Raw genomic sequence first — 24,815 nt, forward strand, 5'->3', positions numbered from 1 at the left:
TTGGTGGAAGACAGTGTGAACAATAAGTCTTTTATTTTCAATAATGTTATTCCATTTTAAAGCTTTCTTTTTCTATTTTTTGTTCTTCAGATCATTTGGCTGTGTTCTAATCAATTTTACCCCCTATAAATGAGTCCGCTGCACAGAATTGTTGTCCCTTTAGGAAACCCAGACCCACTGCATGTCGACTGGTGTCAAGGCTTTCATTCGTGGTAAACAGAATAAACAAAGGTCAGAATCGGAATCAACTTAATTGGCCAACTGTGCTAATGCATACATTGACTCCGGTTTACAGCAGCTTCTAGTGCTTGCATATATCACTTTAAAAAAGAAGACAAAAAAAACACATAAAAGACATAAATTGAATAATAAATAAAATACTGAAGGTAAGTACGGATGTATACACAACTAGACAGGTTTGTTATGGCCGAATAATTTATAACTTGTGCTTATCTATTGTATGCTAAAATATATACTATATATTTATCAATTCCCCGCCTGCCACCCAATGACTGCTGGGACAGGCTCCAGCATCCCCGCAACCCTGAGAGCAGGATAAGCGGTTTGGATAATGGATGGATGGATGGATATTAAATAATTATTTACTATATTATATACTTATGTTATAATAATAATAATGACATATAGGTCAGGTGAATCGGCCATACTAAATTGTCCCTAGGTGTGAGAGTGTGTGTGTGTGGGGGGGGGGCCCTGTGATGAACTGACAACCTGTCCAGGTTGTCTCCCCGCCTGCTGCCCAATGACTGCTGGGATAGGCTCTAGCATCCTGCGACCCTAATTAGGTTAAGTGGCCTAGATAATGGAATGGAAAACAATAATAATTTATAACCAGTATGCAGCAGTTGTATGTGTTTTTACAATTGTACATTTGTATTTGACATCTGATTTAAAAAGAGTTAGCGCACATCATAGATATTTAAGTGAGACATCTTGACCCAGAGGGGGCTGTTTACAAAGTGTCATATTTACACAAGTGTCCATTATTGCACCATGCTTGTTAAGTGTTCATGAGAGAGATGGCCTGTGGAAAAAAAACTGTTCCTATGTCTGGTGGTTTTGATGCACATTGCTCTGCAGTGCTTGCCAGACGGTAGGGGTTCAAACAGACTGTGTCCTGGGTGCGGGGAGTCTGCGCTGATTCTGCCCGCCTGTTTCCGGGCTCTAGAGGTGTACAACTCCTGCAGGGTGGGCAGGGGAGCGCCAATGATTTTTTTCCCCCTCTGATGTGAGGACAACATTCACACTAATACTTTTTTACATATTTTTCAGCATGAACGTTTCAAGCATGAAGCTCTTCTTCCACATGTCAGTAGTGAAATACCATGCAAAGGTGTGATCCATCATATATATGGCCAGCCAGGCGCGATTCCTCATTAAGATGTGTTGGCATAAATGTATCAAATTATGAATCCTCTGAAGGAGTATTTTATCTCTATTTACACTATTAGGCACTCATAGCTTCAATGCCCATGTATCTTAATTCAATCAAACTGTGCTTCTGTCTGTTAAAATATCTACACTGGTAATTTCTTATGTAAACAGACCATGTACTTAGTGTTACATGTGATTCTGCCTCATAACATCAATCTTATCCCCTGTTTCGGGTGAATGAAATGGTTTCCTGTTATCATACCATGACAAGGGACACTATTAAGGCAGGAAAATGATGGACAGACTCTTTTTGGCATGTAGGACTTTGTCATGGCAGCCATTTTAACTGTTAACTAGCATCACATGGTGATATTTAATCTTTTTAAATCATTAATATTTTGTGCTGTTATGTTTCTATATTGACCTCCAAAACATGGGCTATTGATAGATTTCTTACTGTATTTGCAGATTGTCAGTATCCTGTACCCTATATGCACACAACAAAGTTATAATGCTTTGTAATGTCGACATCCATGTATGCTCCGCAAACAGTTCCCTGGGTCAAATATGTACAAATCTAAATGGATCTTTTAATCTCACACAGTTTTTAACTCATGAACCCAGTCATGAAGCTGATCTTTACTTGTTTTTGGGCTTATTCTGGACAGTTTAGATATGGAGGATTTGTTTGTTTCTAAACCCTTTGGCATTGTTTTTGGCATTGTTTCCCAGGACCCAATCTAAAGCTTGTAGTATGAACAACTCTCCCACTGTGAGGAAAATTGAAATATTTTTTACTCAGCAGGATTCTAATCATATCTGTGATGATACCCCTGACAATCTAGTGGAAGACTTCTTATTTTAGCTCGTTCAGTGACTTTAGATTGCACAGCTCCCATCAAAACCAAAAGAAAAAAATAGCCAAAATTAATGGGTGGACATCTCTATGCATGCTATGCATGCCTTGGAACGACCATCCCTGAACCAAGGGGGGGTCCAAGAGTACATCTGTTACCATTTTACAGTGCTGTGATTGCAGCCATTCCCCAATCCTCGGTGCCTGGTACACATGGCCATTTTAACTCTAATTAATGGTCACAGCAATTTGCATATGAAACCAATCACATTGTTTTTGGTCATTATGCCACTGTATTGTTTATAAGGGTGGGATACCTGCAGTCAGCTGAGACTGAAGAGGTCACTTAGATGAGTGATGCAACATTTCTCTCTTAATAAACGTTGTGTCCAGATGAACTGATTCAGCTTTATGTGATAATGGATGAACGTGCACCTTTGTCGTATTAAAAGAAATTGGGGGAAAATGCAGTGATAATAGAAGCATATTAAACTCAGTATTGGCTACATCTGTCAAGAGAACCTGATGTTTGAGGTCAATACTGCTGTGAAGGTTGCCCGGCAAAAGCATTTTTTAGATCTCATTACGGGAAGCTGTCACAACCCAAGAGTCACTTTCAATACTATCAATCACGTCAAAAATCCACCACCGTCCCATAATATAAATGACTATCCTTTAAGGTGTGAGACATTTCAGACGTTTTTCAGTGAAGAAAATATCGAGCATCACACATTTCCTGTCGACTGTGACACACTGTCTCCCACAAAGTTAGCACATCATTTGGTTCTTTTTGAGCTTCTATCACAAGAGACAATTTGCCGACTGTTTTTCCATTTGAAGCAGTCATCATGTGGCCACTGGCTGATTGCTGATTTAAAACATGCGCTTTTGGATCCTTCCATTCTTAGATGACCCATTTCTAAACTCACATTAAGTCTTGATGAAAGTTGTTTTGACTCATTATCTGATCAAATGTGCAGGAAAATAGTCCATTTGAAAACTGTCAGTCTGCTATCTACTTTCCAAACAAGTGCAGAAACAGATAAGCTGACCTGAACAAACTTATTCGCGCATTTGTGTTTCCACAACTTCACCACGGTGCCTCTTTTTACTCATGTATTAATCTGTAACTGCTGTCTTGTCTGCGATTAGTTCAGCTAGACTTTTAACTCGAACTAAGAGGAAAGATCACATGTCCCTCTGATTTTAGTCAAGGACCATATGTCTGGAGTAATCTTCCTGAAAGAATGAGTCTATTGACCTCCAACTAATTACACCAAACTAAGAGCTAATTTTTGACAACTTGCATTTAACTTAACATTTTCACATGACGGATGTTTTCGTGTCATTTCAAGCCAACTTGCTGGTTCTATGTTATCATTCTATGATGTTGTTTCTCTATTGATCTGGCAATATGACACATTATCTCATTTTATCATTATTTTATCTTTGTTGTTGTGTTGTCCTAGTCTCATTTCACTGTTTCAGACACCATCTGGAAGCTTTCCTCTGGTCGAAAATGTCATTTGTCCAGGGAAACATGACATTTCTTGGTGAATTTTGGAATCAGTTCGTTGGGTGGCACAGTGGCCCAGTGGTTAGCACTGTTGCCTCACAGCACGAATGTCCTGGGTTCGAACCCAAGGCCATCCCAGGTCCTTTCTGTGTGGAGTTTGCATGTTCTCCCCATGTCTGCGTGGGTTTCCTCCGGGGTGCTCCAATTTTCTCCCACCATCAAAAAGACTTGCATGTTAGGGTTAATACTTCTGTCTGTGCCCCTGACCAAAGCAATGGAAAGAAGAACTGGAGTTGCTCTCCAGGGGCTGGAGCTGCCCACTGCTCCTATACAATAGAATGGTTTAAATGCAGAGAGCACATTCATTGTAAGAATACAATTCGTTTTAAGAATACAATGACAAAATAAAGTGGCTTTCTTCTTTTTCTTAATTGAGGAGACAAGTCTACTTTGCTGGTCTTCACAGTCAAAACTGGCGGTCCTGTTTTAAACCACATTATGTGAGACTCGGTAATGATAACTTTTAGGTTTACCTCAATACATGTAGCCTCTGTGATTTTTGCCACAGCATCTGCCATCTTAGCAGGGCCTGAGATTATCATGTTCTTCAGTTAACACTAGAAAAAGTAGAGTCACTATGTCAGGCAGTGTACCAATTATGTGTTGGTCTGGAGGATTTGAGCACCCGTTGAATAACTTTTGAGCCCTCCTCAAGAAGCAAAAATGTGTGTGGGGGGGCTCTACGATTGAGTTGAAGCATATTGGCATTCAAGTTTTTGATCATTTGCTTTGGAAATGGTTTCTCATGGCAAACAAAGGGCCACTCTGCAGCTGCTGCTTCTTCTTTCGGCTTGTTCCATTTCTCAGGGGTCACCACAGTGAATTTTTGCCCTCCATAGCTTTCTGTCTGACACATCTCTCTACTGCAGTCCAACTCTCCTCATGTCCTCCTCTATCTGGTCTGTCCATCTTTTCCTTGGTTTTCGTCTTTCTTTTGCCAGGTATTTCCACATCCAATACCTTCTTTCCTATATAGTCTATGCCAGCGTTTCACAGCCCAGTCCTCAAGGAACCCCTATCCTGCAGATTTTCCTGCATAGGTAGCCCTGCTTGTACTTACTCAACCAGTCATCTCACAGTACTTAATTATGCAAGGTGTGCAACATCTGACATAATTCATTGCTGATTGGTTGAATAACTACAGACAGGTACCTATTCAGGGTTGCAAAGAAAATCTGCAGGATAGGGGTTCCTTCAGGACTGGGTTGGGAAACACTGGTCTATGCCTCCTCTCTGTACATGTCTAAACCATCTCAGTCTTGTCTCTCTCAACTTCTCATCCATTCTTCTGATCTTGAACATAGCTCTCACTTCTTCACTTCTCTTCTGGTCTTTTCTAGTCACTCCCAAGGACCAACGCAGCATGTTCATCTCTGCTACCTGTAATGTAGATTCTAGCCTCTCATTTTTTCCACACTGCTCGGATGAAGCAGAATTCTTGACGCAACACTCATATTTTGGTAATGAGGCTGAATGTTTGCTCTCAAAGGAGTTAAACAATATTACTTTTTCTGATTTTTATTATCCTCCTGTCTTGGAAAGTAATGCAACAGCAGGGGGCACAAGCGAGCTTCCTCATCGATTCCCTGCTGCTTGTGACCTTTGTCATAATGACAGTGCACTTGTTTATTTCATGTAATCCCGGCATGCCTTGTGAGATTAGTTTAATCTTGCTGTGTGATATATCTGAATGGAAGATTTTATCAGTCTAACAGTGAGACTTTTAATATCGATTCATGCTCTGCCAACCGCAGTGCAACGTGAAAGCTCGCTGAGGATTGTTTGCCAGTGCTTTGTTGGCATCAGATCCTGAATTTGAAACCAGCAGAGTGTCAGCAGCACCTCTCCATTCCTATCCAATGCTACCTAATGTACCTGGTTGTATTTGTGCAGATAACTGGGAAATATATTCATCTAAAGAAAAATCGTTAAAGACCTCAACTTCTAAACAAAAGTTTTAGTAAATGTAAAACAATTTCACAGAAACAAGGCCATTGGAGAGGTCCTTTGGTTCAAGTAAAGCTTGTTGTCACAAAACAATTTTTAGTTTATCCATGATCCTTGAAAACGCTTTACCACTTTGCGCCCCCCCCCCAAACACACGCGCACACACACACACACACACGCACACACACACACACACACACACACACATTTTAATTGTTGGATGAAATACAAGAAACCATGTGCAGTTTGTCAAGAACAGTCAGCAGTGGCTCTTGGTTTCTTGGAAGTGAGGTAAACACAATGAGTTATTGACCCATGGGCACTCCTTCCCTCACTTTGACGTCTCCTCTCCCTGTCTCCCTCTGTCCCTCCCTCTCCCCGTCTGTCTTTAACAAACTGTTTTGCTCACTTCAATCACTTGCATACAGATATGGCGTTCAAACATTCCCATATGGACACACATTAGAGGAGATGTTGTCGTGTGGCACACACATCTTCAAAGTAATTGCTTGGTGAGGTCTCATTTCAGGAATGTGACTTTGTTATAAAGGGCATGGTCAATTATCTATTGTCAGTCTCGGGCCATGTTAGTCTCCATGATCATTGCAGAGTATCGGTTGAGATGGATGGCATTCTAAACAGGGACTTGTCCAGCTCCAGGTAGAACAACAGCACCATGCATGTGTGCTAATTAAAAAAAAAAAAGGTGTATGGAGCCCTTTTAAATCTCTTTCTCAGTAGCAACCCACTGGGGGGGGGGGTGATATTTTTAGCTCTTTGGTCTTTGATTAAAATATGACTCTTCTGTTGACCTTCACACCTGCTGCAGCTCTGCCAAGTCAATGGGAACATGGTCACTTGATAAATGAAGACCTGCCTCCAAAGCCACTGACAACCCACAATCAATTCTCTGGGAGCTGGGTCTGGGTCTACTTGCTGTGGTGCTATTAAAGTATAATAACCCCCCCCCCCCATGCTACTTTAGTTCTCATAGCTATGCTTTGACCATGCACGTGGTGAAACAGCACAATTTCTATGAAAGGCTATTGGATTTTTGACAGTTTAGATAGATAGATAGATAGATAGATAGATAGATAGATAGAGGGAGAATCATTGCATCTTGTTGTAAACTTACTGACAACTTCATCACTGTTATGGGTGACTATAGGGCAGAACCACCCTTTTGGTGTCTAAATGAATCAAGGACACGGTCCCTTCAGTACCCTGTGGGACTGGAGTGTTAGTCTTTGATGCTAATTTTTCATGGTGGTGAAGTGTGCACCAATAAAAGGCCTATTTCCATGGATCAGATGTACACAAAACATTAAAAATGTAGGTTTACAATGTAGCTGTACAGTAGATTTGCTGATTACCTGCTGAAATCTGTCAGTGGCAAGCGACTGCCTCACTCAACATCAGCAAATTAATTTGATTAGTTTCAGGTTAATCTATAAGGATCTTAGCAAATGTTCTTGATATTATTTCTAAGGGAAAACTGTTATCTAATTGGTGATTTCAATATCAATATTGTAAACTATAAGACTAATAATTTAATTATGGACTTTGTTGACACGACGTCTCATTATTTTCATCCTATGATTACAGTACCAACCAGAATGACAAAGGCCTCTGTCACCCTGATAGATAATAATATATTTACAAATGTATTGGGTCAGAACATGAAATCAGGAAGTCTGTGTATATTGCTGACCATTGCCTGATCTTTTTGATAATATTCAAGGAACATGGTACGCCTCCATTTATACCATAGCCCAATTATAAGAGAACCTTCAATGAAGCAAATATAGTGAAGTTCGGATTAGTGGTCAGTGAGTATCCATGGGCAGACATCTTTCAGTCTGTAGAGCCACAAAAGGCTTTTACTTTGTTTTCAGAGTGTATCAACCCAGGCCTATGATCTATGTGTTCTCCTCGTACTGGTGTCTCCCATGCCTCATCATAAACTGACCAAACCATAGATAACTTCAACCATCGTGAAATCCTTGAATAATAAACATAGACTGCACAAAAAAAAACACTTTTCAGTTGCACTCCATTTAATCTTGCCCAATTTAAAAAATTATAGAAATAAATTAAACCACATTATCAGAGGAGCTAAAAAACACTACTACAATGTAGAATTATCTAAACATAAAAATGACATGACCTTTCTTTGACGAAAAATTAATTGTATCCTCAACAAGAAAAATAAATACAAGCAGTTACCTAATGAAGTTAAGGTTGATGGTGGTCTTATCACTGATCCACAATTAATTGCCAACAATTTTAATTGCTTTTTCTCAGAAATTGGTCCAACTTTGGCCTCCAAGATTCCTCCTACCAACCATAGTCCTCATCAGTTTATGAATTCTCCGGTCAATGACAATTTTCATTTCTTATGGTTTGCAGAAGATGAGGTTCAGGAGACCTTAATCAATCTGGAAGATTCTTCTCCAGGTTATGATAGCATTGACAGAAAACTACTGATGTCCATTCATGAGTACATTGTGAAACCTCTATCTCACATTTTCAGTCTCTCATTGGAAAAGGGAATTGTTCCTCTTGCACTAAAAATAGCCAAGATTATTCCTATTTACAAAGATGATGACCCAGCCATTTTAACCGTTATAGACCCATGTCCATTTTGCCTGCTATATCAAACATACTTGAAAAGCTAGTCTATCAAAGATTAATTGAACCTCTTAATAAGTACAATGTTATATATACACACCAAAGAAACATTCAACATAAATAGCACTTACACATCTAATTGATGAAAGATACAAAGCTAGAGATAGAAAGGAACACACTATTGCTTTTTTTTTTTAGACTTATCGAAGTCATTTGACACAGTTAATCACCACATTCTTCTTCAGAAGTTTTCACATCTTGGAGTTAGAAACAATGCACTGCTATGGTTCATCAGTTGCATTAAAGATAGACGGCAGTTTATCTTCTATAATGGAACCAATTCCCCTTTTCTTCCCCTACTCTGTGGCGTACTACAAGGCTCAATTCTTGGGCCTTTGTTATTTTTGATATATATTAATGACCTCCCGAAACCCAGCCACTGAGGATGCACAAGCCAGTGCATTCTTAGTGCCGGTCCCAAGCCTGGATAAATGGGGAGGGTTGTGTAAGGAAGGGCACCTGGTTTAAAATCTTTGTCAAATCAAATATGCGGATCATAGATAAGATTTCCATACCGAATCGGTCGAGGCCCGGGTTACCAACGACTGCCACCGGTACTGTTAACCAGCAGGGTGCCGGTGGAAACTATGCTACTGTTGGGCGAAGGAGAAGGAGAGGGGGAAGGCATGTCCAGAGCCAGTGAAAGAGGAGGAAAGGTAGGAGTGTGGAGGTGAGAATTGGAACTTTGAATGTTGGCACTATGACTGGTAAAGGGAGAGAGCTGGATGATATGATGGAAAGAAGAAAGGTAGGCATACTATGTGTGCAAGAGACCAGGTGGAGGGGGAGTAAGGCCAGGAGTATCAGAGGTGGGTTCAAACTCTTCTACCATGGTGCGAATGGGAGGAGAAATAGGGTAGGGGTAATTCTGAAGGAAGAGTATGTCAAGAGTGTGCTGGAGGTGAAGAGAGTGTCAGACAGAGTGATGAGTATGAAGCTGGAAATCGAAGGTGTATTGATGAACGTTATCAGCGCATATGCCCTGCAAGTTGGGTGTGAGATGGAAGAGAAAGAAGAATTCTGGAGTGAGTTGGATGAAGTTGTGGTAAGTGTACCCAAGGAGGAGAGAGTGGTGATTGGAGCGGACTTCAGTGGACATGTTAGTGAAGGGAACAGAGGTGATGAGGAGGTGATGGGTAGGTGTGGTGTCTAGGAGAGAGATGTGGAAGGACAGATGGTGGTGGATTTTGCGAAAAGGATGGAAATGGGTGTGGTGAATACATGTTTCAACAAGAGGGAGGAACACAGGGTGACGTACAAGAGTGGAGGAAAGAGCACACAGACAGATTATATCTTATGTAGAAGGCGCGGTCTGAAAGGGATTGGAGAATGCAAGGTGTGACGGGGAGAACGTAGGCGGCATCGGATGGTGGTCTGTAAGATGACTTTGGAGACCAAAGTCATCTCTTTGGCAGAGTTGAAGACGTTAAGATTTTAACTGGGAGTGACGAAGAAGGACAGGATTAGGAACAATTATATTAGAGGGACCGCTCAAGTTGGACGGTTTGACGACAAAGCAAGAGAGGCAAGATTGAGATGGGTTGGACGTGTGGAGGAGAGATGCTGGGTATATTGGGAGAAGGATGCTGAATATGGAGTTGCCAGGGAAGAGGTAAAGAGGAAGGCGAAAGGGGACGTTTATGGATGTGGTGAGGGAAGACATGCAGGTGGCTGGTGTGACAGAGGAAGATGCAGAGGACAGGAAGAGATGGAAACGGATGATTCGCTGTAGCGACCCCTAACGGGAGCAGCTGAAAGTAACAGTAGTAGATTAATGACCTCCCGAATGTTTCAGACAAGCGGTCTAAAATTTTATTTGCAGATGACACGTGTCTTCTATTCACATAAAGATCCTGATACCAGCATTTAGGTGTTAAATGAAGAACTTAATAAGATGTCTATTTGGTTTAAGTCCAACAAACTATCACTTAACATTAAGAAACAAAAAAAAAAACAAGCTTCATCTTTTTTGGTCTTAAATCGGGGGATTTTTAACTCCTCATCTAAAAATGTGATCGATAACGTCCCCTTAATTAATGTGTATTCTGCACGATTCCTTGGCATTCTGCTTGATGAATCCTTATCTTGGAAACCGCATATCAGGGCCATAACCTTGAAAATGGCAAAGAGTATTGGTATACTCAGCAAAATCCATCACTTGATCAACACTGAGATAGCCACTATGTTATGTTGTTCAATGGTTTATCCATATAGTAATTATTTTAGTATAGCTTGAGCTAGTACTCGTCTGACCAAACTTGAGACCATATACTATCTTCAGAAATGAGCACTTAGAATAATAAATTGTGTACACTGAAGATGTTCCTCTCAGCCTCTATTTCTTCAATTAGGTGTCCTCAGTGTTTATCAAGTGAACCATCTCCAGATTGGCTTATTTGTTCATAGTTCCTTAACCCCCCCCCTTTTCTCATGACATATTTGCATACAATTATCAATTTCATACTTACTCCACACATAGTTCTTCTCTCCTTAGATCCCTCCATTCCCGTACTTCCCAATCTCAGTTTAGTATATTCTACCGAGGGTCCAAAATATGGAATTCTCTGCCTTTATATATTTTTTTCATTTGTCTTCACAGCAGTTTAAAAGAGCCCTGAAATCACTTCTCCTCACCAACCAATATTTTCCATATCGTCTCCCTATATAAGCTGGGTCCAACCAATATTTTCCTTTGTCCTTTTTTTTAAATTTTTTTTTTTATTTTAGTGAGTTATTCCTTATCCGATGCGAGGGTCTAAGGACAGGATGTTGTGTTGCTGTGAAGCCCTTTGAGGCAAATTTGTGATAGTGGGCTATACAAATAAAATTGAGGGGCATCCGGTTAGTGTAGCGGTGTGTTCCATTACCTACCAGCACGGGGATCGCCAGTTCGAATCCCCGTGTTACCTCCGGCTTGGTCGGGTGTCCCTACAGACACAATTGGCCGTGTCTGCGGGTGGGAAGCTGGATGTAGGTATGTGTCCTGGTCGCTGCACTGGCGCCCCCTTTGGTCGGTTGCGGCGCCTGTTCGGGGGGGGGGGACTGAGGGGAATAGTGTGATCCTCCCACACGCTACATCCCACTGGTGAAACTCCTCACTGTCAGGTGAAAAGAAGCAGCGACCAGGATGGCTCGGGAAAGTAGGGTAATTGGCCAATTACTATTTGGGAGAAAAAAAAAGGGGGGGGGGCAAATAAAATTTACTTGACTGTCATATAAGTTTAAATGCCTATTATGAATATCGCTTGTATACATACATACATACATACACACACACACACACACACACACACACACACACACATATATATATATGTATATATACATACATAATTTGTTTATTTTCTCCTTTATCTTTATTGTCTTGTGAAAACTCGAAGCCATATCACGAGTGTATGTTCCTAGTCTGTTAATGATAGTGTTTGTGTATACTTACATGTGTCATGAATAAGTGTTCTTGGTGTGTGTGTGTGTGTGTGTGTGTGTGTGGCTTGTTGATGATTTAATTTTACTGCTGTAACATGGGTGTTTATGGGATGCATTGTTGCCGGGTGTTTGGTTGCAATGCTGATGGACAGATTGATGGAGGAGATCAGACAGGAGTCTCCATGGACGATGATGTTTGCGGATGACACTGATCTGTAGCAAGTAGGTTGCAGGTTGAGGAGAGCCTGGAGAGGTGGAGGTATGCACTGGAGAGAAGAGGAATGAAAGTCAGTAGGAACAAGACAGAATACATACACATGAATGAGAGGGAGGACAGTGGAATGGTGAGGATGCAAGGAGTAGAGGTGATGAAGGTGTATGAGTTTAAATACTTGGGGTCAACTGTCCAAAGTATCGGGGAGTGTGGAAGAGAGTGCAGGCAGGGTGGAGTGGGTGGAGAAGAGTGTCAGGAGTGCTTTGCGATAGAGGGGTATCAGCAAGAGTTAAAGGCAAGGTTTACAAAATGGTTGTGAGACCAGCTGTTATATGGTTTGGGGACAGTGGTGCTGACGAAAAGACAGGAGGCGGAGCTGGATGTGGAAGAGTTGAAGGTGCTAAGATTTTCATTGGGGGTGACGAAGAAGGACAGGTTTAGGATTGAGTATATTAGAGGGACAGCTCAGGTTGGATTGTTTGGAGACAAAGCAAGAGAGGCAAGATTGAGATGGCTTGGACATGTGTGGAGGAGAGATGCTGGGTATATTGGGAGAAGGATGCTGAATATGGAGCTGCCAGGGAAGAGGAAAAGAGGAAGGCCGAAGAGGAGGTTTATGGATGTGGTGAGAGAGGACATGCAGGTGGCTGGTGTGACAGAGGAAGATGCAGAGGACAGGAAGAGATGGAAACGGATGATTCGCTGTAGCGACCCCTAACGGGAGCAGCCAAAAGTAGCAGTAGTAGTAGTAGATTGTTGCCAGGTGCTTTGCTGAACTGTATCTCCATCTTTTGCTATATCTGGAATTATTGATCAATATGTAGAAATTGAGAAATTGTGCATACCACATTGCTGTGATTGTGTCCTGTAATATCCTGCCTGGAGAATGCCACTTTTCAAGCCCCTTGAGGAATTTTAGCCTATTCTCCTTCACATTCTGTTTCCAATTTATGTATTGTGTCTTTTTCATATGTGTAAATAAAGAATCAATCAATCAATCAAAGGATCAAATTGCCTCAAAGTCAATCCAAATCATTTGCAGATACTCGACGCATTACAGACTGCAAATTTTTTCAGCATTGTTTTCATTTTACACAACCACAATCATGCACCATTATTGCCCCGTTGACCAAGATGTGTCCAAAATCACAGGAACAAAATGCCTTTTCTCAACATACTTCTGTTAAATACACGAAATAATCCCCTCTTCAGACATATCTGTGATTTACATGCATTTTGTGTCTTACAAACTGCCGCGGAAAACCGTACAACATTTTTTTTTATAATCAGACGACTATAATTACTTACCTGTCATTCCTGGGTTTATATGAGCGTCATTGTCTTTTTACATGTTCACTCGCCTATGTATGCTAAGGAGGCTGCTATATTAGATATGAACAACATGGCTTTATAGATCAAGTAGAACCTGTTTGTATCTTGCTAAAGGTTAGTGGTGCATGTATGAAGAGGGCCCTCTTGCAGTAGTGTATTGCAAGTGGTGTCACGTCATGTCATGCTTAGAAGGCTGCTACTTCCAGCCATGTCACAAAATCAATAGATATGCGCCACGCTCGGGAAGGTTTCCTAATATTTCATACACTGGATTTGTCACGTTGCCTGCTCACGGTGTGACTGTTGACACTGTGTAGCACATCAAAGATGATTGTGTGTTGGTGTATGAGGGACACTAAACAGACTCAGTCTGAACATGAGCATCCTCTACTCCACACAAAATACACAAGCAGAGCGATTGCGTCCTTCTTTGATGCACATTCCTCTTTGTTTCATGCTGAAACACCCTTTATTGTTTTCCTGGCTGTGTCTGTAGATATTTCTACACTAAAGTGTGTGTACGTGTGTGTGTGTGTGTATGTGTGTGTGTGTGTGTGTGTGCGCGCGCGCGCGCGTGTGTGTGAGAGAGTTCTTTGTTTTTGTTATTGTTGGGCGGCTCTTGAAGTGTTGCTCGAAATATGCCAGTGATACTATGCACAGATGTGGCAAAAAACTCAAAACAAGAGTCAGCAAGAGCCCACTTGCACGATCACATGCTCACATAATAACACTACCCCTGTGCTCGCTCTCTCTCTCTCTCGCTCCCTCTCACATATGATCACACACACACACACACACACACACGTGCACATTTTCATACTGTTTGAATATGAGGCTGAAGCCTTTTTCTAGGTCATTGCCTTACATGGTGGCTTCACATGTTGTTTTGCTATCTGGGAAAGCTGTTTTAAGAGAGATTGGATCCGTTCATTGAATGATGTGATGACAGGGCTTGGTTAGCTGTTCAAACCATTTAGAATTGTGGTTAATGTTTTTCCTCTTTTTCTCTATGAATGGAGTGGAGCTCCACAGAGCAGCGATCATTATTTGGGATTGAGGGGGTCACTGTGAAAGCAGTATCGGACACGCCTATTTCATTCGCTCTCATCCAAGTGTTCGTCCGCCAAGCTGCACATGCTGCATGCTGCAGGCCTAGACTGTTTTGTTGCACAACAGAGCAGTTATGAACCTGTAGCATGGCTGAGGATGTACGATTATTGTTATTTATTTTTTGCACGGTCGTGCTAAACGCCAGCTGGTTGCTAGGCCTATGCAAATTGTGTGACCCTTAGCACACTGCTGCAAAGCCTGGCAGGATTTGAAGCCATGGAGACATGGTGTCTGCATGAATTTTCCAAAGCTCAGGAGCCTTATACCCAGATTGAAGATAAATCATGTTACAATTTTACAAAGGGAGGCGGTTCCAGATCGAGTTGTGGGCTTTCTTCAAAGTGACTTCTTCCAGCTGCAAAACCTGGCAGAGGGATTAGAGGGACCAATTCACACATCCTATTTAAACTCATGTAACCCGGTAACAAAGATTAAAAAAAAAGCAAAGTAATACCAAAACAAATGGTGTTATTAAAGCATGCATGGCCGCATATATGTCACCTGACACCTGTCACCTGAGTCCCCGTCATACAGGCTAATGTACAGGCGATAGACACAAACTCATAAGCCACTGACATGCCCTTATGGACCGGTAATACTAAACTGAAACCGTATCCTGGCTGTATTTAACACAGTTTGCCATGGTCTCGCTACTTCTGATCCCTCGCAGGATGGGTATAAATCCGGAGAGGGCACTGTCACCTTGGATTAAGGTATCTTTTGAATTTAGGCCTCTTTGCATGTCAGTGGCTCTGAGGAAAGCTTGGCACAGCATACATAAAGGATTTGCTGCATCCAGGGTCCCAGAGAAGAGAAGATGAGAAGGCACCCATGGGTGCACTTCAGATTTAGCACATAAATCCGCCTATCGCTCTTCATATATGTCTAGGGAATTTGAGCTGTTTTTGTAATAAGCACACACACACACACACACACACACACATCTATATTTTTGTCTCGTGTAAACCATTATTTGAATGATCAGTGGGAGAGGCGGTTGTGCTTGACGTGACCGGACGAGTCCAGCGTGAGACCCGTCTGTGAGCCGAGCGTCATGATATGCGGACTTAGCAGAAAGCTGAGTCTGCAAACTGGAGCCTTGGCAAGGGTCCATGTGACAACGAGGGCACGTACTCCAAAACGCTTCACCGCCGTAAAGTCACTTCAGCAGCGATGCGCATACGGCCGGTCCCTCCCTGCTCTCACCCCTCACCCGGACACGCGTCCTTTTAACTTTGTCGCCGCCGCGACGTCGAAATTCAGAGGGGACTAGAGACGAGGGTCAAGCATCGCGGAGGGCTGTTACGTAATTAACCCCCCGAGACGAGGAATTGAATTCCTGCAGCGGCCCGAGTGCCCCCATAGCCTAGATCCTCAATGAAGGATCGCCGCGTGGTGGGCGGCGCGTTGAGGAGAGGAGACTCTTCCATTACACAGCGTGGTCCTGACAGCTCCGGCGGCCACGGAGGAGACCGGCCGTGTTGACTTGTGCAGCCCGGGGTTGGCCGGGGGGTAAATGGTGCAGGCCAGAGCAGTTGTGCTGCGGGGTCGGTTTTGAACGGGACGTGTCCCCGTCCCAGGGTAGGGCGCGCGCCTCCGACGTGCATTGTGCTCCCAGCGCTGTCATGCAAACTGGCGGGGCGACTCCGATTGAGTATTTATGAGAAACCGAGTCGAGTGGAAAAGCAAAGTACATCATCATCATCATCATCACCTCAAGACGAGCCGAGGCACTGTCGATCATGTACATCAGCCTCGTGGTCGAATCGCGCTCCGTGGGTGGAACAGCTCTCCTTTTGCGTCAGGTTATCTAGAGATAGAGAGAAGGAGGGGAGAGAGCGCGACGTTTGGAGACACGGACTTTTTTCTCTCTCCCCCTTTCTGAATTACATTCATCGCCGACTGATAAATCACAACTCCCCCTTCCGCGCTGCGCCGCCGCGGTAATTCGCGCTGTATTTGGGCAATTTCGCCTCTCAGTTTAGTTGCTGCGAGTTTCCTCGCGAAGAAGTCCCAAGGATGCTGCTGACGCCGACTCCCGAGGTCTGAGTAAAACGCGTTGGATGGGAGGCAGAGGTTGAAACAAGGACCTTGTTTTGCTGACACACGTACAAACGATGTGACAAAAACCTTTGGAAAAAATGCCTCGGCTGTGCGTCTTTCTCCTGGAGGTAAGTCCTACACGGCTTGTCCAGACAGAGACAGACCCCAGCAGAAGTAGTCCACATGTGCTGTTCGACTCATCCTCACCCTTTAAAGAAGATACACGATGTCACACATATTCATATTCATATATTTTGGACATGAAAGTAAGTGTAACCCTGTGAGGTTATTTAACGCATGGCATTAGCGTTGGATGGTTTCCCCCATCTTCTCCCAACTCTTGAATTGCATCATTGATTTCTTTAACGAGAATTAATTCCCAGCACAGAAAGACAAGATGATCTCAAGAGATTGTGTGTCATTCTCGGCTACCCCCACAAAACTCTCAAGACGAGGACATTTTGCATCCTATTCATTTTTAGATGTTGAGCCGCAGAGGCTTAGTTTTGGGTTCCTATAAACAGAGGGGGGAAATGTGCACTTTGGGTTAAAATGGAGCGAGAAAGGCAAGAAGCTTATTTCCAGTCTCTCCCAAGTTGCATGATTCTTCATCATCCATAGGGTCTGTGTAGCACAGCCGTGCTGACGCCTAAAACCCGGATCTGTGACTGTGAAGATTATTTTAGTTAATGCAATGTCAGTGTGTAAGCAGTATTTCCACTTCCATTTGTCTGGAGATTATGTGCCGCTAACATGGATGCCTTGCAAGATTAGGCTGTTAAAACATGATTTTAAGTTATTTTGATGCAATCAGAAATTATAATTTTCTGACTTACAAATTGGACGGATGATAGAGGATGCATTAGCCTGTTAGCCTATATGTACTTAATTACATCATAAATGCAAAATGTCTGGATTGTGGCCATCCACGTCTCTTGTGTGAGGGCTTGTATGCTGGTTAAAAATAATCAAGATTCCTCGGAACGTATTTGAGATTCCCCAACTTTCGTTTCACGACGTGTTCCCACATTGTAGTGCTCTAACAGCAGATTTGTACTCGCATGGGCTGCACTGCACACCGTATGTCTGCATGCTGAGGTCAAAGGTGGGGCTTGCTGGAAATACTTAGCCCTAATCTTATCCAAGTGTTGCAGACTCAGATGACATTAAGAGAATTCAGGGCTTGTTTTAGATGGATCACTTTCCATCGTGGTCGTAGGGTTGAGCTGTGATTACTCGGAGGGAACTGGCCGGCCACACCATAGTAACCCGCTGTAGCCCAGCTGATACCTGACAAGATTCAGTCAGCGTGAAAAAGGCTGAGCGCAGGAGCCGCTATTTCAAATCTGGGGTACAGCAGTGTTTTATGTGACATGACTGGATACAACAAAGGAATTCCACGACGCGGTAATGTCTAACATATATTTACTGATAATATATTGAGCCATCTACGTTCTTATTTTTACAGGTGTGTAAAATGTTAAATGTTTCCTGGATTAGAATAGAAAAGGTGCATTCTTTACATGTGTCTTTTCTTTAAAGAATAGAGAATAGATTGGGGGGCGGCACGGTGGCACAGTGGCTAGTGTGGTCGCCTCACTGCAAGAAGGTCCTGGGTTTGAGCCCCGGGGTAGCCCAACCTTGGGGGTCGTCCCGGGTCGTCCTCTGTGTGGAGTTTGCATGTTCTCCCCATGTCTGCGTGGGTTTCCTCCAGGTGCTCCGGTTTCCTCCCATAGTCCAAAGACATGTAGATCAGGTGAATCGGCCATACTAAATTGTCCCTAGGTGTGATTTTGTTGGCCCTGTGATGGACTGGCGGCCTGTCCAGGGTGTCTCCCCGCCTGCCGCCCGGTGACCGCTGGAATAGGCTCCAGCATCCCCGTGATCTGAGTAGGATAAGCAGCTTGGGTAATGGATGGATGGAGAATAGATTGAGATTAGTGGTAATACTAGTTGTTGGTTTATGCAGAGCATTTGACTGAAATGGAAACCTGCACAAGACAAAAATATGCCATTGCTGGGTTATGCTGTAAACTGACTTTAACTCTTGAGAAATAACCTTGGTAACGTTGTTGAAAGCCATCAGTTTCGAAAGAGAGAAAGCGAAGTGATGACATAATACAATTTCTGGTCCATTGTTCCCTTATTTCCTCCTACAATGTGGCAGTGATAGATACTGGCCCTGGATCTGTGACAGTGGGATTGACATTATCAAACCTGCAGTGCAATAGCTTGCACTGCCTTGCAGTCGTGGGTTGCCACTCCTGGATTGATGGATAGTTTCCCACACTCAGCCTGTGCTCTTGTCTGTATCGGGTCCAACCCCAGGCTATTCCTCAAACCAAAGTCCAAAAGTGAGTGCATGAAATATTAATTTCAAGTCCTGTTCTGCAAACTGTTGAGCAGGTGTTGCAATTTCAACAAGCCTGGAACAGGACTTCTCACTTAGGCAGTCTCACTGTGTTTGGAATGTGGACTAGCAAAAACAAACTAGTTCTTATGCCACATAAGTGTTTAAGAAAAACAATCCATTTAGAGTCAACCGAGGCCAAAGTTTCCCTCTGTGTGTCTGCTTGTGGATGTGTGAAGCTGTGAAGGTATGATGGCGTGAAGGTGTGTAGTTACGCGGTATATGTCCAGCCTAGCGGCTTGATAATATAAATCATGTGTCATCATAGCCTGGGTTAAGTAGCATATGCAATTTTTTATGCTGTTTAAACATTAGTAATTTATTCTTGCAATCTAGATATCCCTTCACACACACAGACACGCACACACACACACACACACACACACACACACACACACACGAATATTAATATTAAGTGCACAACACTATTTTGCCAGAAAGTATACATCTCTATCTTATATTGTTAATGCTTGTGTGCAAAAATACCTTTAAAAATCATTCTGAAATTGAAAAGGCAATTCCTAACCCTCTTTATTTTTCATTGACACTTGCCCCTATATATGTATATACATGGAAGAGTGCTGACAGAGAAGAAAGGAGTACAGACTACAGAGCACTTAAAATCAGTAGCTTTGTATCAGCAAGTGAAGCTTTTAGTACACACATCATCTGGCCAATATCATTATGAGTCTTGAAGTTGAGTTCAGCTGAATTTAAAAATGCAGGTTTGATTTCAAATACACCAGAATTGCCAACACACTTAGTTTTACATTGGTCAATAAGTGAGAACAACAGTAATTAACCAAGAATTACCCTTGGGACTTTTCTTTGTTTGCAGGTGTCCGCAATCATGAGCCTCCTCCCATCGGGATGTTCAGCAGATTTGACCTGCGAAGCTCTGCTAATGCTTTCAGGGAATGTGTCATGTAAGTCTGTTGACATTTCCAGTGCCATTTCCTTAACGGGCTATCAATTTTAATGGTGCAAATAGCTATAGCAGTTTTTATAAAGTAAACATAGCCAACACAATCTAGTTTGAGGTATTGACTCACAGAAACCCCTGCACCTGCACTGCAAGCACACACACACACACACAAAATATGTGCAAACACATTGGTATGACTATACAATTTAGGTACCACCCTATACTGTTAATGCAAGGATCCCCCAGTGGGTAGCAGAATGCCTATCCCTAAACTAGCACAGCCTCTGGTGGATGTTGTGGAAATACATTTAAAGCAGGCGTTTTGAAAGATGGCAATAATTGTGCAGGCGTCACAATATTTATACATAATCTAGGCATGCACAAATGAGTGCACGCACACACACACATGCACGCACACACACACACACACACACACACACACACACACACATGCACGCACGCATGCATGCACACCCATTCACAAACCGACGAGCACACACACACATGCATAAATGAACAGGGCATGCTGTTTTTCCTGTTTCCCTGTGGTACTACCTCAAGGTATTCTAAGCATCTCTCAAAGCAGCAACACTTTAATAATGCCTTTATCTGTGTTATATTAGCATGCTGACACACACACTCACACACATGAAGATGGTTGTATTGAGGGCATTACATAGTTGTTAAAACACGGTTTTTCAATTTTTATTGTGTGACTCGACAACCTCACTTCATAGTTAAAATGGCCATGTTATTGTGTGAAATAATAAGGTAAGAATGTAATGGTTAAAGCAACTTAAAACACAAGAATTATGCCTCTGCATATTCCCTCAAGCCCCTCCTCCACTCCAGATGCTTTAATCTTAATCTCTTTGAGTCATTATAGCAATAATAGCTTGGCCCTCAGGGCATGTCTACATTCATATTCCTTGCTATCGTCCTGTTATTGCTTGGGGAAAGGTCTGTCACCAGTATTTACCATTGCCCTTTACTGTTCACCCTTGGTAGACGTTAACGGGGATCTCATAAAATATTCAAGGCTTCCTCCTTTAAACGCTTTCAGCAAATATTGAGGCCATTGATGAAAATTCCCTCTCTGGGTTGCAGTGTATTCGTTGGCCTCCTGGAACCAAACCTCCAGCAATGTCACAGGTCAGTGGAGCGGTGAGTCGGAAACCCTTGCCTTTATCTCTCTGATGTGTGGAATTGATTCTTAACCAACCTACCCACTAAGTAGTGTTGTCAGCGAAGTAGCTTGCAAAGGGGGGCAAGTTTGATTTCCTCTCAGATTATAAGAAACAAGATCAAAGATAAGCACAATGCTGGAAATAGACTTGGCATTGTGCCACAGGAGACTACAGGCAGCGCAGCGCAAGAGTAATCATTAAAGCCTGTGCACACAAACTGCATGTTCAGTACCACAGCTTATCATCGAGATGGTTGTGGCATTATCAGAATTTCACCACGGGTACAAGTAGTCATGTGCTATTCTGAGTATGCATGTCCATGGCTGACAGCTTTGCCCCCTTCTCCTCAGGCTCGGGACTCTACTGTGACACCTCTATCGATGGCATTGGCACCTGCTGGCCTAAGAGCAGCGCCGGGCAGATGGTGTCGCGGCCCTGCCCAGAGATGTTTTACGGTGTCAGATACAACACCACCAGTAAGTCCACGAAGTCGCCCACACCAAACCAGTTTGTTTCAATGGTAACAGTAGACTAGGAAAAAATATTTATATACATATTTCGGTTGCACTCCCCGCGGGGCAAGATCTTGTTTATTTAACTGCGTACACACAAATTAGCATGAGCATACAAATTAGCAAGACACACAAGTGTGTTATAAACATGCATATAGACAAAAGTGTGAATGCACAACAAAATTCATCACAGGCTGCCAAAAAAAGGTAGCTGAGGATACTTTTGGTTTAGGTAGCTGACAGGTTCAGCTGTTATAAACAGGAGGACTAAAGGTAAAATGCGATATAACGACATCAGGCTTTCCAGCATTTTATGCAGGTGTTTTTTTATTAAAACAAGTTATGTCTTGACATATGATGAGGAACTCAGGATTAAGCCTAGATTTCATTTCCTGTTAATAGATGTGTTGGGAGTATAATTCCTAGCCTTAATTTTCAAAGGCAGCGCATTAAGTGTGAATTACTGGTCCCTAGACTTGTCAGTGTTGGTGATGGACTGTATATGAACTCCTAGTACTCTTTTAGAGCAAAAATATTTCACTGGATATACGCTTTGTGCATTTGTAATGTATAATAAAAAAAAAATCAATTTCAGAGCATAGGTCCAGTTGTAAGACAAAGTTGAAATACTTCAGTATCAATGTGGCGTCGTCATTTGGCTGCTAACAACCTCTACTGTTTTCTTGTTGAGAAAATTGTCATGGTAAATAGAAACACCGGCCTCTATTCCCTTCTGATCCACGTGGAACCTTGCTATTGACACCTAATCATAGGAGTGAAATGACTGAAATAATAATAACAACAACAACATAATAATAATAATAATAATAACAATAATAACAATAATAACAGCCCAACGACTGCTGGGATAGGCTCCAGCATCGCCGCGACCCTGAGCAGGATAAGTGGTTTGGATAATGGATGGATGGATGACTGAAATATTGTACACTCACATTCAAAATGTGAACCGTAACATCCACTCCATTTGTGAGGCAATTCCTTATATATTAAGGATGCACGGTGATATCGGCACGTCATTGGTATCCGCCAATAAAGGCTTTAATATGAAATATCGGAGGGGCGTCTGGGTGGCATAGCAGTCTATTCTATTGCCTACCAACACGGGAATCGCTGGTTCAAATCCCCGTGTTACCTCCGGCTTGGTCGAACGTCCCTACAAACACAATTGGCCATGTCTGCGGATGGGTATGTGTCCTGGTCGCTGCACTAGCGCCTCCTCTGGTCGGTCGGGGTGCCTGTTCAGGGGGGGGGGGGAATAGCGTGATCCTCCCACGCAATATGTCCCCCTGGCGAAACTCCTCACTGTCAGGTGAAAAGAAGCGTCTGGTGACTCCACATATATCGGAGGAGGCATGTGGTAGTCTGCAGCCCTCCCCGGATTGGCAGAGGGGGTGGAGCAGCGACAGGGATGGCTCGGAAGAGTGGGGTAATTGGCTGGATACAATTGGAGAGAAAAGGGGGGGGGGCACTACATTCGGTTACTAATAGTTCTAATGCCCAGAATTAATTGGTTGACTGACTTTTTAGCTCCTCTCTACACTGAGATAGAGACATTTTTACCCTAATCCCTGTGCAGCAATAACCAACTTCGTGCCTTGACAGCCTATCTACTAAGTTTGCCCCTAGAGTACTCAGAAGGCCATGGACCCCCTCCAACAACTACTGCTACTATTCTTGGCATCCTAGTGCTTTGATGAATTAAACTCAATCAAATTATGAAGCAAGTCTCCAAGTGTGTTTTGAGTGCAATTTGACATCTCAGATTCCCACAAACCATTTTAGAGGCTCAGAAGAAATTGGGGGTACAGCACCTCTGTATCTAGCCCGAGCCCACCAATAATTTGACACCTGGAGAGTCATTTCACCCAGGGGATTAACATAATCGCCTCTATTTAAATGTATTCTGAAAGATAGAAGAAAAAAAAACTTGCCCCTCGTTCAACATTGCCAAGAGATCACAAAAGGTCAAAGAAGATGAATATGCGGCATATGAAGCCATATCTGAAGGGATCCAGGATTTAGGATGGTAGTCTAGGTATTCTACTTCATGGCATATCAAATACAGATATGCTTTTGTCTCTAAGGCAACATAGACCCAACTAAGACGGTGGCAACCGTGCTTGATTAAAAAATGAAAGGGGTAAGGTCTCACTCTGGTATTTCTCGAGGTCTATTTTTAGAGCTATTGTATTCTTAATTAATTTTAAATATTTGATGATGCTCATAAAGGAGGTCAGAGAAGGCAAAGAAAGCCCATGAGATCGGTTAAAAAAAGACGACAGGTCATCTTCCCAGGCCTGTACCGAACCCTGAAGTCATTCCACAAAGCCGCTGACAGCTCCACTCGAAAGCAATTTCATTTATTTACAACTTGTCTGCAGTTTTTTGTGGCTTAAACTGTCTATAAAATGCATTTTTCTCTGCAGAGAACCTAATGTTGGTCCACTGCTTATTTGGAAGTTAGAATGTCCTTGGTTGTTTGCGGTCATGCCCGACTTCAGTATCATCTGTGTCTCAGTTAACAGTCAAGGTCATGTCACTATATATAGAGCGATGTCTTTGTTTTTAGTGTGGCATAACATTGCATTTATGCAACCTATTCATCATAAAGAGGACACAGGACTCTCTGCAAGTAAGTTCAGACTTCTATTTACGTGTCACATCATTTGGCATATCACAAAAGTAGGCAGCAGAAAAAGGCAGAGTAGGTCAGATTCTCTAGACTACCTGAACAGATGAGATCCAGAGAGACGCTTCGATGAATATATACAATATAATTCTGAGAATATACGATTCAAATCTTTTTTCTTTTCATAAATTGATAATTGTCTTTGCAGTTCATTTCCGCAGATTTCATTGACAACGACTGTTAGTGGGGCGGCGCAGTGGTTAGTGCGGTCACCTCATAGCAAGAAGGTCCTAGGTTTGAACCCTGGGGTAGTCCAACCTTGGGGGTCGTCCCAGATCATCCTCTGTGTTGAGTTTGCATGTTCCCCCCCTATGTCTGCGTGGGTTTCCTCCGGGTGCTCCGGTTTCCTCTCACAATCCACAGACATATAGGTCAGGTGAATCAGCCATACTAAATTGTCCTAGATGTGTGTGTGTGTGTGTGTGTGTGTGTGTGTGTGTGTGTGTGTGTGTGTGTGTGTGTACCCTGTGATGGACTGGTG

The 24,815-nt window shown here is 42.7% G+C and overlaps 1 protein-coding gene across 1 annotated transcript in view; it reads left to right on the plus strand.

Annotated features, from left to right (window-relative positions):
• The first annotated feature begins 16,688 nt into the window (after positions 1–16,688).
• The window catches only part of crhr1 (corticotropin releasing hormone receptor 1), a 38,912-nt gene continuing 30,785 nt past the window's right edge, over positions 16,689–24,815 (plus strand). The window contains exons 1-4 of the mRNA XM_056297185.1: positions 16,689–16,718; positions 19,839–19,926; positions 21,033–21,089; positions 21,463–21,588. Coding sequence (XP_056153160.1) covers positions 16,689–16,718; positions 19,839–19,926; positions 21,033–21,089; positions 21,463–21,588 — 301 coding nt within the window. The remainder of the gene's footprint in view (positions 16,719–19,838; positions 19,927–21,032; positions 21,090–21,462; positions 21,589–24,815) is intronic.

Source organism: Lampris incognitus, chromosome 17 (genome assembly GCF_029633865.1).
Source record: "Lampris incognitus isolate fLamInc1 chromosome 17, fLamInc1.hap2, whole genome shotgun sequence".
In the NCBI taxonomy this organism is placed as follows: domain Eukaryota; kingdom Metazoa; phylum Chordata; class Actinopteri; order Lampriformes; family Lampridae; genus Lampris; species Lampris incognitus.